The sequence below is a fragment of the Vipera berus genome (genome assembly GCF_964194415.1).
Source record: "Vipera berus genome assembly, chromosome: Z".
In the NCBI taxonomy this organism is placed as follows: domain Eukaryota; kingdom Metazoa; phylum Chordata; class Lepidosauria; order Squamata; family Viperidae; genus Vipera; species Vipera berus.
This window is the reverse complement of record NC_138205.1, coordinates 8,756,419-8,769,636: the sequence shown is the minus strand read 5'-3', so window position 1 is coordinate 8,769,636 and position 13,218 is coordinate 8,756,419. Positions and strand designations below refer to the sequence as shown.

At 44.6% G+C, this 13,218-nt stretch overlaps 2 protein-coding genes across 4 annotated transcripts in view; one reads left to right on the top strand and one right to left on the bottom strand.

The window, feature by feature from the left end:
• Positions 1-280: 280 nt before the first annotated feature.
• On the bottom strand, positions 281-7,486 carry LOC308678477 (zinc finger HIT domain-containing protein 1). 3 transcript variants are annotated; one of them, XR_014028667.1, is made up of 5 exons: positions 7,173-7,485; positions 4,884-5,054; positions 3,476-3,642; positions 3,053-3,291; positions 281-456 (listed from the first exon to the last, which is right to left on the bottom strand). XR_014028667.1 is itself a non-coding variant. In XM_081345687.1 (5 exons), exons 1-5 carry the CDS (start codon positions 7,192-7,194, stop codon positions 435-437), a joined length of 468 nt encoding a protein of 155 aa, XP_081201813.1. In that variant the 5' UTR covers positions 7,195-7,486; the 3' UTR covers positions 281-434. The 3 variants fall into 3 exon arrangements, 2 of the variants coding, with proteins under 2 accessions (XP_081201813.1, XP_081201814.1); XM_081345687.1 differs by having other exon boundaries at positions 3,053-3,225; positions 3,563-3,642; positions 7,173-7,486; XM_081345688.1 differs by having other exon boundaries at positions 3,053-3,222; positions 3,563-3,642.
• Positions 7,487-12,094: 4,608 nt separating this feature from the next.
• The window catches only part of LOC308678362 (multifunctional procollagen lysine hydroxylase and glycosyltransferase LH3-like), a 52,237-nt gene continuing 51,113 nt past the window's right edge, over positions 12,095-13,218 (top strand). Inside the window, exon 1 of the mRNA XM_081345500.1 lies at positions 12,095-12,417. Coding sequence (XP_081201626.1) covers positions 12,312-12,417 — 106 coding nt within the window. The 5' untranslated portion in view covers positions 12,095-12,311. The remainder of the gene's footprint in view (positions 12,418-13,218) is intronic.

The window sequence follows — 13,218 nt, the reverse complement described above, 5'->3', positions numbered from 1 at the left end:
AAAATTAAAATATATTATTTTACCTTAAGTCCACCAGTCTGGTTTCACTGCCATTTCTTTTCTAAAAAAAAGCTTCTTGGGGTATACCCAAAGAGGCAACTTCATAAATAACCTTGCTTTGTATTTATCCCAAACTCTTAGTATGGCACGTCTAATAAAATGATTGCTGAAATCAACATTTACTTTATCATACCATAAATAACCGTGCCATCCAAATCTTAATTCATGACCTTCTAAATCAAGTAAAAAAAAAAGATTAAAAAGAACGCATGCCACTGACCACAAAACACAAAACATTTTATTACTCAAATGCAAATTACAGTCCTGTTTACACCTCTTCACGGCAGGGAGAATCTATCTATCCTGTGAGGAAGACAACCTGGTTGTTTGAAAGGACCTCTTTATAAGATATTTATAATTCTTCATGGCATAACTCAAACTGTCCACTTCAAGCACCTGAAAGAAGAGAGAACAAAGTTTTAGTAGGCCGCTTAAAACAGGGGTGTCAAACTGCCGGCCCATAGGCCGGACGCGTCACGACAAAACTGCGCCCACCCCATTGCCGTCAATGGGGAAAAATCTCCGATACGTCGCACGATGTCACGTGATGTCACGAGTTTGACACCCCTGGCTTAAAAGATGAGTCTGTCCATCAGTCAGGCAGTCAGCCAATCAGGCAGGCAGGCAGCCAAACCACCTTTCATATGTTATAACATATGAACATTTTGTGGTTCAGCTTATCTGCAAGTGGTGCATTTTTCATAGTGTTTTGGTTAAAAATTTGCAAATTTAATTTATCTGCAAGTATACACAATAGCAGTTATTTCCCCCATATAGAAATCAATAAAAGGTCTTATGTTTGTTTCGTCTCAGTCTGTGAAATTATATCTTGCCTCCATCCTTGCTTTTACTATTAAGAGTTGGAAGTTTTTGAAGATCAACCTTTACCTGCCTCATATTAAAAGAAAATAAAACCATCACACGTTGCACATACGTTTTTGTGTGTGATTGCCTGCATATTCTCAGAAGAGGCATTAGGATGGCAAAACAACAATACAAACAAAAGGTGGAGAACCATTTAGCGAACAACGATCCGAGGCAAGTATGGCAGGGACTGCAGCACTTAACCAACTATAAGGGCAGCACGAGGAGCATGGCAAACACCGATGCCTCGTTGGCTGAGGAGCTGAATATCTTTTTCGCCCGCTACGAGGTTAAAAGACCAGACCCCGTAGCCTTTGCTGGCCGGCCTTCTGACTCTCAGCCACTCACCCTGTGTGAACACCAAGTGAGAGCTGTATTGAAGACTGTGAATCCCAGCAAAGCCGCAGGCCCAGATGGGGTGCTGGGGATAGTGGTCAGGAATTGTGCCGATCAATTAGCAGGGGTCCTGACAAGGATTTTTAACATCTCCTTGAAAACGGCATGTGTACCATCGTGCTTGAAAGCAGCTACCATTGGCCCAGTCCCCAAGAAAACTGCAGTTGAGTGCCTGAATGACTACAGACCTATTGCATTAACGTCTGTAGTCATGAAATGCTTCGAAAGATTGGTTCTCCAACATCTTAGGACATGCCTCCCACTGGACTTTGATAAACATCAATTTGCCTACAGGGGAAATAGGTTGATAGACGATGCCATAGCTACTGCTTTACACTCTGTAGCAAGTCATCTCAAGAAGCCTGGAAGTTACGTCAGGATGCTTTTTGTTGACTACAGCTCGACTTTCAACACCATTTTGCCGAGTATTCTCATCGAGAAGCTGACTGACTTGAAATTCTCCCCCGCCATCTGCGATTGGATTCAAGACTTTCTTAGGGATCGGTTACAAACAGTGAGGGTCGGGTATGCTTTGTCCACCCCCCTGAAGCTTTGCACCGGCACGCCACAGGGCTGTGTGCTTAGCCCCTACCTGTACTCTTTATACACTTATGATTGTGTATCATCTGACCCATCCACTGCGATAATCAAGTTCGCAGATGATACAACTGTGGTGGGTCTTATTACAGGTGGGGATGAGACAGCATATAGGGCGGAGGTACAAAAACTATCCATATGGTGTAGTAACAACAACTTGCACCTAAACATCGGCAAGACGAAAGAGATGGTGTTAGGCTTCCGGAGAAAAAAGGAGGAACCTGCCCCACTTCACATCGGAGAGAACTGTGTAGAGAGAGTTTCCTCCTTTAAATTTCTGGGAGTCTACCTCTGTGAAGATCTGACCTGGAAAGTTAACACAACTCAGGTGGCTAGAAAGGCCCAACAGAGGCTTCACTTTCTTAGGGTCTTGCGGAAGAACAGGGTAGAACAACAGCTAATGACCCTCTTTTACCGGTCTACTATAGAGAGCGTCCTCTCATATGGTATTGTGGTTTGGTATGCTGGTCTGACAGCCACAGATAGGAAAGTATTGCAGAGGGTAGTGAGCACAGCACAAGACATTGTGGGCTGTTCCCTGACACCACTGGATGACATCGCCAGGGCTCGTTGCCTTGGAAGAGTGAGGAAGATTCTCAGGGATGACTCACACCCTGGACGGCAACTCTTTACTCTCCTACCATCCGGTAGGAGATATAGGAATATAGCCAGCCGTACCAACAGGCTGAAAAATAGCTTTTATCCGTGGGCTGTTAGGCTTTTAAATGGGACATAATCTTATGCAGAATTGACTTGGGAGGCCGGTGTGTGGTGTAGTTGGTTAACATAGTGTGGTGGGATGGAGGGTTTATTGTCACTGTGTGTTGGGGGGAGAGAGCACGGGGGGAGGCTCAGCTAATCTCAATGTACACATGTTTTACTTTGACAATAAAGGTTTATTATTATTAATTATTATTATTGTTATTATTATTATTGTTGTTGTTGTTGTTGTTGTTATTATTATTATTATTATTATTATTATTATTATTATTATTATTATTATTATTATTATTATTATTATTATTCCTAAATTGCATCTGGCTCAAACATAGGAACCAACCATTTTTATTAACAGACCTTGATTATTTGCCTAGAAACAACGCATAATCATCCCACGTGACTAGAGAAGGCTTACCGAGTTTCATGATGTGTTCCCAAACATTTGACACAGCAGTAGCGGGCGCCGCAAGAAACACATGTGTAATTTGACGGGAAGCCACAAACTGTGCAGAAATGACGTTGCGGCAAATTGGAAGGGGGCGCACACGCTGTCAGGTAATTGGGCCCTTCACTTGTGTTGAGGTTCTGCTAGAAGTCAAAGAAAGAAACTCAGTGGTTTGGATCTTACTCCAAGGATAGAGGACAATCTAACAGAATACCAGAGTTGGAAGGGCCCTTGGAGATCTTCTAGTCCAACCCCCTGCTCAGGCAGGAAACCCTATACGATTTCAGACAAATGATTGCCCAGTCTCTTTTTAAAAACCTTCAGGCACACATATGTACTTAACTTTGTACAATTGCTAAACGAGGACTATCTGTACCCAAATAAGCATCGTTATAATACTAAGAAAAAATAAGAGTTGATACACCCTGTGCCTGCCCCATTTTTTGTTAAGAAAAAAAAAGAGAGAGAGCGAGAGAAGACCTGTTCTTCTAACAATGCCTGGAAATTTTTACGGAAACGCAGCTTGAAATGATCTCCACGGGTTTTTTTCTTCTTTTTACCTGTAAATAAAAGACAAAGAAAGGAAAACACAAATTACAGATGGGGTCAAATGCCTTTTAGCCTCAGTAGACATCAAACAAAAGGGACGCGGTGGCTCAGTGGGTTAGGACGCTGAGCCTGTCCATCAGATGGTCGGCAGTTTGGCGGGTCGAATCCCGAGTGCCGCGTAACAGAGTGAGCGCGTTACTCGTCCCAGCTTCTGCCAACCTAGCAGTTCGAAAGCACATAGAAATGCAAGTAGAAAAATAAGGACCACTACGGTGGGAAGGTAACAGCGCTCCGTGAGCCTTTGGCGTCTAGTCATGCCGGCCACGTGACCACGGAGACGTCCTCGGACAAGCGCTGGCTCTTCGGCTTTGAAACGGAGATGAGCACCGGCCCCTAGAGTCGGAAACGACTAGCACGCACGTGCGGGGGAACCTTTACCTTTACCTTTTAGACATCAAACCCAACAATAAAGGAAGGTTATGAAGTTTGGGATTTTGTTAATTTAAGATAGGGGGTGTCCTACTTTTGTAGGCAAGTGTTGAGTTTTGTAGAAGCTGCCACAAAATGGCAATCCTGGTGTGTGTGTTTGTGTGGCCAGGAAGCAAACTTCAAATCTGCAGAAGAGTAAGGAGGGAAATGAAAAGAGGTTTCCTTATTAAATTGAGAGAGTCGGGGTTCTCAGTGACCAATTAAATATTAGCTCTTTGCTTCCGACAAAGAGATCTCTATTTTCCAAAAAAAACCCCAACCTGGCAATGCCTAGAAAACTACAAAAATACACAAAATCCCTATTCGCAAACCTAGACACAAAATACATTCTCACCACGTACAAACCAAGGAATGTACTTATGGAGGGATGTTCAGAGGGGAAAACAGTCAAAATAGGTAAAAAGAGATGCTTTAATGACATGTTTGTAGCCACCATCTTGACTTGTCCCCCCTCCTTGGGGGACACATCTCTACTTGTGCGCGTAAGCATATATTTATGTATATACATGTGTATATATTTGCAGACAAACATATATGTATGCATGTGCTCACACAAACAAACCAGGCGAAATAAGTCAAACAAATCAAATCAGGTCATCTGTTAGCTAAGAAAGAAAAGGAAGTCAAGGAAAGTTAAGAGAGAGTGAAATCAAAGGAAAGTGAAATCAAATGAGAATGAAATCTGGGGAAAGTGAAATTGTGTGACAATGAAATAAAAGAAAAATGAAATCCAAGGGATTTCCTGCCCAGCACAAAAACTCACCTGTTTCGGCATCATCATCAAACTGAGGCAAGCGCTTCACCAGCTGTGGCATATTGGCATGGGGGTCATCCTGGAAATTGTCATTTTCCAGGGCTTCTAATTGACGGTTGAGACGGCGTTGGCGGGTGGCCCGGTCTAAAATACGCCTCTGGTTGGGGTCCTGGGATCTTGCTGAGAAAGAAGAAAGAGGAATGACGCCAAGTCAGATTGAGTCAACCACGTTGCCTTCAAGGAGGTCAGCTGGCATCTGCCAATGGGGCAATGTTCCCAGCTGGCAAAGGGCACTTCCAATCTCCTAATGCACATGCTCCAATTACTTTAAGCCAAGGGTGAGCAATTAATTTTCCTGAGGGATCACATGAAAAACTAGCAGTGTTGCGGAGAGCCAAACCAATAGAGCCATACACTGGTTTACATTTGATTTCTAATTTCCGATTTACCTCATGTGAGCCAAATAGAGAGCGCCAAAGGGCCTGGTGTGGTCCTGGAGCCATAAAATGCCCAGGTCTGCCTAAGGCCACATGCATCTCCGTTGAAACACCTGAGATCATCCTGCCAACATTTGGCAGCAAAATGGCTGAACTGCATCAGTTTTCCTGCCTGTTTTTCATGTTTGGCAACAGCATTAAAGATGAGCACTCCTGTTCCTACCTTAACCCTTAACCCCCAGCCCCAATACTTTCACCCAATGGCCAATAAACAGCCCAAGATCTGTTGTGTGCCTCTCAACAATACAATGTGATTTTAATTTTGGCTTTAGTGTGCTGTGTGAACCCACTGTTACTGCCCAGCATGGTTAAGAACATGAAATATTCCATCCATTTCTTTAGCTGGTCCACGTATTTCTTAGACGTCATGAGCATATATTTTCTCTGGTTTGCAAGGCCCAGTTTATTACTCCTTAGGGCACTTAATAAACCCAGTCGTGCCTTCTGCACCCTTTATGAACTATCTGTAAATGTGGATGACTCATTCTTTTATATAAATATAAAACAAGCCATGAATGTGTGAATTCATTTACGAGAGATCTTTGGTGCTCTCTGAGCTTGGTTGTTTTCTTGCAGATGGTTCATCATCCATACTAGATAATATCATCAGTCATGAAACCCCTGCAAGAAAACAACCAAGCTCAGACTGCACCAAAGACCCCTCATTTCAATCCTGAGCTACAAATATTCTCCTTTAATTCCATGATATTTCCTTATATAAACGTAATGGTTGGATATGTTGTGCAAGTGCTCCCTCCAGTGCCAAGACAGAGCATCTGAAGGTGATTTTCAGGTCTATGAGCTTATTCTTCCTCTTACAGGTAGCTGGTAGGTAAAATGAGAACCCAGATTGTTGGGGGCAATAAGCTGACTTTGTAATAATGCCGCTTGGGGGGGGCGAAAGCCCTAATAAGCAGGCATATACATAGAATGAAGGCTATTGCTAAGCACATTGGTTTGTGCTTAAATTGTAAGCCGCCCTGAGTCTTCGGAGAAGGGCGGGATATAAATGGGATTAAAATAAATAAATAAATAAATATACGTAGTCCTCAACTTACGACAACTGAGCCCAAAATTTCAGTTGCTAAGCAAGACATTTGTTAAGTGAGTTTTGCCCCATTTTACAACATTTTCTCCCAGGAATCATCTAATGGAACATCCCTTCCCAGACCAGGCAGAGTGCCAGTGCATTTGGGAACCAGAGTCCCCAAACTGGTCTTCCAATCTCAACCTAATCATCTACATCAAGTTTCTAAGCATCTTAGTCTTGTACGAAATATGAGGAAGGGAAATGTTGGCGGGTATTAAAATCCAGGTAGTCTTTGATTTATGACCACAGTTGAGTCCAGAATTTATGTTGCCAAGTGAGACATTTATTCAATGAGTTTTGCCTCATTTTACAACCTTTCTTGCCCACAGATGTTAAAATGAATCACTGAGTTGGTAAGTTAGTAAGCAGGTTGTTAAGTGAATCTGGCTTCCTCTTATTGACTTTGTCAGGTCGCAAAAGCAGATCACACAACCTTGGAACACAGCGACGGTCCTAAGTCCGAACCAATTGCCACACATCTGAATTTTGATCCCCTGATCATGGGGCTGCCTCAAAGGTCCTCACGGTGAAAAAACGGTTCTGAAGTCACTATTTTTCAGTCCGCTTCTCACTTTGAACGGTCACTAGACGGACTGCTGTAACTCGAGGACTACCTGCATGCTTTATTTTCCTCCGCAAAATAAAATTGTCCCAGTCAACCTTTGCATCTATCAACAAGCCCCCCCTCCGCTTCTCCCCAATCCAAAATACCTGAAATTTTCTTTTCCACCATTCTGCCAGCCAGATAAGGAGACGCAGCGCCCCCGTCGAGTTTTCCTGATATTTCTGATCTAAACTCGCCTTGTTTCTCTCCACTCCGCCTTTCCAAGCTGCAAAAACCTTTGTACTGCAGAGATGACAAGGCACTGAGCAAAGATAGTCAGGCTTTAGCGCCCTCAATATACAGCATTTATTTATTATACGTCTAAGGACGCACCATCCAGCTTCAACCTGCAAACGAGCGCCATGTTAGTAGAGGCATAGGGACTTCCGCCTGCGCTACCAGGACACGCCCACTAAGAAACGTCACGACGGCTTTCCTCGCCGAGAATGTTTTGTTAGCAGAGGCAGAAAAATTTTGCTCCCCTGGGTCCTATACTCCGCCGAGTTCGAAATAAGTTCTATTTAGGCCAGGGGTCTCCGAACTCGGCAATTTGAAGACTTTTTGACTTCAACTCCCAGAATTCCTGGCTGAGGAATTCTAGGAATTGAAGTCCACACAAAAAAAAAAAAAATTGCAGAGTTTGGGGCCCCCTGATTTAGGCGACGGCGGAGAGCAGAGTTTCATTTCAACCCGTGTTTCTCAGTCTCGTCCACTTTTAAGAAAGCGGGTCTTCAACCTGTTCAAGCAGGCTGGCTGAGGAATTCTGGGAGTTGAAGTCCACCCGTTTTAAAGTTTGCAAAGCTGAGAAATGCTTGTGTAAAAGTCCCAAAGGTGTTTTTGCATGAGGCAACTGGACTTTCTTTGTTTAAAAGGATTCCCATTCAGCCTCTGCAATTGCTTCCAGCATTTAGAGTTGCGGTGCTAATGCAAATTCTATAGGAACCATTCTTCCGAGCATGTGCAGAGTGCATTACACATAAACATGGACACAGACATACAGAACAGTGGAATTAAAAAATGGAAAGGATTATCCCCATGAAAGATAGTTCTGAATTTGGGCAATGATATTACTTATACTAATGCAAAGTTGGATATTATGATGATGATTACTATTATTGTTATTCTCTGCATCTATTTTTTTGATTGGACTACAGTAGCAGGGGTTTCGGTTTTTATTGCATTTCTTTAAAACCTGGACCTATTTCATCCCAAATAATGTTGAACCATTATTCTTGAAAATAATGAAACCAAGGAGAGAAGTGTGAGATTTAAAAACCCAAAATTTGATACTCACAACTCAAAGACAAGTCTGGTTAACAAAAACAAAGATTTATTGAAAAGAAATTGAAGATAATAAAGAAAATAATAAAGAAAGAAAGCGTTTGCAAACGCTTAGACCCTTCCCAAATTGGATTGGGTTCAAAGAGCCCGCTGAGCAAGTTTCAAAACAGGCATTTATACTTTCTTTTCTTGATACATGCCCCCCTAAGAAACTTAAGTTAGTCTTTGAAGTCATTCACATTCTAAAAGATCTTCTTTGAACTTTTACATCCAAAAGACTTATTGTAACAACTTCCTTACATCCCTTACTACATTATCTTGTTTTACTCACCACCTTGAGATGTTCCTAACCTTTTTAACATTTCAAAAGAGCTTTGTTGATTACCATGTGTGAATTCTCTGTCTAAGCAGGAAATAGATGGCCCCACATCTTAGTGTTACATTTGATACAATTCATTGGTGTTACATTTGGTGTTACATTTGGTACCATTTATAAAAGAATAGTAGGGACATGGTGGCTCAGTGGGTTAGGATGCTGAGCTTGTCGATCAGAAGGTTGGCAGTTTGGCGGGTCGAATCCTGAGTGCCGCGTAGCAGAGTGAGCGCCTGTTACTCGTCCCAGCTTCTGCCAACCTAGAAGTTCGAAAGCACGTAAAAATGCAAGTAGAAAAATAGGGACCACTACGGTGGGAAGGTAACAGCGTTCCGTGCGCCTTTGGCGTCTAGTCATGACCGGCCACATGACCACGGAGACGTCCTCGGACAAGCGCTGGCTCTTCGGCTTTGAAACGGAGATGAGCACCGGCCCCTAGAGTCGGAAATGACTAGCACGCATGTGCGGGGAAACCTTTACATTTACCTTATAAAAGAATAACCTTTATTTATTTTCCTTTAGAAGCAACCTAAAAATAAGGAGAAACTTCCTAACAGTGAGAACTATTAACCTGTGGAACAAATTGCCTTCAGAAATTGTGAGTGCCCTAACACTGGAAGAAGAGACTGGACAGCCCTCTATCAGAAATAGTACAGTCTCCTGCAAGAGAAGGGGGTTGGACTAGATAACCTCCAAGGTCCCTTCCAGCTTTATTACTGTTACTGTTACCTGTCTTATCCTTCTACGTCAAATTACCAAGATCACGGAGTTACTATGTTTATTTTTATTTTAATTCCATTTATATCCCGCCCTTCTCCGAAGACTCAGGGCGGCTTACAAGCTTAGCAGTAGCCTTCATTCCATGTATATGCCTGCTTATTAGGGCTTTCACACACACCCCAAGCGGCATTATTACAAAGTCAGCTTATTGCCCCCAACAATCTGGGTCCTCATTTTACCTACCTCGGAAGGATGGAAGGCTGAGTAAACCTTGAGCCTGGTGGGATGCGAACCTGCACTAATTGCAGGCAGCTGGTGTTACTTAAGGAGGCATTAGCCCACTGCTCCACCAAGGCTCAGTTTACCAATTCATCAACTGGTTACAGTAAAAAAATAACTGTTTCGCAAGCAAAGCACCAATTTCTTGCAAACCTTTACTTCATCCTGAAAAAATAGTCATGGTAAATATTTGCATTTTCTGCCAGGGACAGGTCGTTCTAGATTGATGGGATTTCCTGTCAAAGAAGCAATCCAAGAATCAGCGTCACACGTTCCTAATATTTACGAGCAAAGAAGGGAAAAGCGGAGTTCAACAATGTCTCTCATTTGAACCATCGGTCTTTCCATTTTTTTCTTTTTCATTTTCCAAACGAAGGCTTTTTTTTTTTTTTGCACATCTGGCAAGTTCGCATGCCTTTTTTTCCTACCCAAATAACTAGCCCAGGGGTAGGCAACCTTGGTTCCTTTAGAACTCATGGACTTCAACTCCCAGAATTCCTGAGCCAGCATGGCTCAGCTTGGAAACCTCTCCCTTTCCCCTCAGCATGGCTGGCTCAGGAATTCTGGGAGTTGAAGTCCACGAGTCATAAAAGAGCCGAGGTTGCCTACCCCTGAACTAGCCTGATCTCTTTTAGATTTTTTTTATACTTTGCGGCTAAAGGATCAAATTTGCATTTGAGCTGAGGTTTGTTTTTGTTTCATCTTCTGGCATTAAAAGATATTCATTTCGCCGGGACCTAAAAACCTGGCTCTTTGAGCTATCTGGTCTGGACTGAGGGGTTTTAATGTTTTTAAATTGTGATTTTAATTTTTGGGGGGCTAGACTTAATTTTATTTTATTTTAATTTTATATTGTATTGTTTTTAAATTTTGCCTTGTAAACCGCCCTGAGTCCTTCGGGAGTAGGGCGGTATATAAACCAAATAAATAAATAAATAAATAAATAAATAAATAAATAAATAAATAAATAAATATGTAAATTTTTAGATTGCTAACAAAGAATTAAAGGGAGACTGATATGCATTTCAAACTTATTTGTTTTCATCAGTCAGCCAGAACCTTCTGAGATTCAAACCTGGGCTGATTGCACATTAGGCAGTTGTTTTTACCTCTAGGCCGCAAGCTCTATCTCACTTTGTTAGCTGAGAAGCAAGGGAGATATGTGTTAAATGCTTGTTAAGTATTTAGATTACCTTGCTAGGCCCCAAACATGGGACAAATCTTTATTTTCCTGTTTCAGCCTAACCGAAGGCCATCGACAGGCAGTAGTCACAACAGTGACAGCTCGTATTTGTGTAAATTTTTAGATTGCTAACAAAGAATTAAAGGGAGACTGATATGCATTTCAAACTTATTTGTTTTCCTCAGTCAGCCATACCCTTCTGAGATTAATAAATATATATGTATATGAGGGACGCGGTGGCTCAGTGGGTTAGGACGCTGAGCTTGTCGATCAGAAGGTCGGCAGTTTGGCAGGTCGAATCCCGAGTGCCGTGTAACAGAGGAAGCGCCTGTTACTCGTCCCAGCTTCTGCCAACCTAGCAGTTCGAAAGCACGTAAAAATGCAAGTAGAAAAATAGGGACCACTACGGTGGGAAGGTAACAGCGTTCCGTGCACCTTTGGTGTCTAGTCATGCTGGCCACATGACCATGGAGACGTCCTCGGACAAGCGCTGGCTCTTCGGCTTTGAAACGGAGATGAGCACCGGCCCCTAGAGTCGGAAACGACTAGCATGCATGCGCGGGGGAACCTTTACCTTTATATGTATATATGTATATATGTATATATTAAGAAGCTACTCCCTATCCTCCCAGGGCTAGGGATCGAGCCGCCGTGCGTGGAAATGCCACGTAACCCTATCCCCACGACCAAAACCAAACAACAAAACCCCGCAACACGCTTCTTTCCCAGCTCCTTTCCCCCCCCCCTCCCGCCCCTTTCCTCAGGTCTCCCAAACTTTCCAGACTCTTCATTGGCTTGCCGAGGGGAGCGGGGTGTGTGTGTGTGGGGGGGAAAAGCTTCCGTCCTGTTCCGATTGGCCAAAGCCTCTCGCGGATTGCGATTGGTGGATGTCAAGGCGTCGAATTCCCATTGAGGAAAAAAAAAAGAGAGAGAGAGAGAGGCGTAAATCAGGGGTCTTCAAACTTGGCCCTTTTATGACTTGTGGACTTCAACTCCCAGAATTCCTCAGCCAGCATGCCTGGCTGAGGAATTCTGGGAGTTGAAGTCCACAAGTCATAAAAGGGCCAAGTTTGAAGACCCCTGGCGTAAATCAAGAATGGAATGCGCGCGGGGTGGGGGGAGGACTTTCTCTTTTTGGCCCGTTTCCCTTTTGATCTCATCCCGCGGGCGGCAGAAGAGAGATTCGCGCGTATTTGGGGGGGAGGGGGAAGGCGGGGAGGATACCCCCACCCATTCCACGCAGGGCTGACCCTGCCCCCCTTTTTTTAGAGGAGGTTCCCCCGGCGATTGGCTTGCGATCGGGAGGAGCTTGCGATCCTTCCAAGCTCCGCCGCTCGCGAGAGCGAACCAAACCCGGGCGGGCCCCCTCAGTCGCTTTCCGCTCCGCTCGGTGCTCGCTCGGCTGCGCTCATGGAGCTGCGAGCGATCCCGACCCTGCGCGCCGCCCTGGCGCTGGCCGCCTTGGTGACGGGCGCCTCTGCGGGCAGCGAAAGCAAGCGGGAGAGCGTGGATCCCGGTAGGAGGGCGCGCAGCGCCGAGGATCGAGCAGGGGGGCGCAAGCTTGGGTGGGTGGGTGGGAGCAGCGGGCTCTGCTAAGCCAGAAAAAGAGGAAGGAGAGAGGGGTTGTGTGCACGGAGCCCTCCGCTTCGGAGTCGGGGAACCGCTTGCCTGGCAAGCTAGGAAACCGCGTCTTAAAACGAGCCCGTTCAGACGAGCCGCACGGTTTTTCGCTCTCCGATTGCAGAAAAGCGGTCTTCTCTTCTAGGATGGTCCGCACAGCCTAGCGCAGGGGTCGGCAACCTCGGCTCTTTTATGACTCGTGGACTTCAACTCCCAGAATTCCTGAGCCAGCTATGCTGGCTCAGGAATTCTGGGAGTTGAAGTCCACGAGTCATAAAAGAGCCGAGGTTGCCGACCCCTGGCCTAGCGCTCCCCGCTGCGGACCGAGGAGAGAACGCAAAACTCGTCTCCCGAGTTCCTATGGGGGGGGGTTTGTCCCTTTATCTCTTGTTTCACTTTAAAAAAAAGCAAAAGCAGAGATGCGGAGGGGGGGGGGTTGGAAGGCGAGGTGGGGCAGGGAAGGACAGTTGATCAGCCCTCCCTACTGGGAGCCCTCCCTACTGGGAAAAAGAGAGAGATCCAGTGCTTTTTTTGTAAAAGAAAAAGGTGCCGGAACTCACACATGTCATACAACCCGCCTTGCCTACCCTACAAGGTTCCATCCAAAAAAAGGTGCCGGAACTCCGTTCTGAGCGTTCTATGAGGAAAAAAAGCCCTGGATAGATCACTGATCCCGGAGCTTTCTAACTACACACGT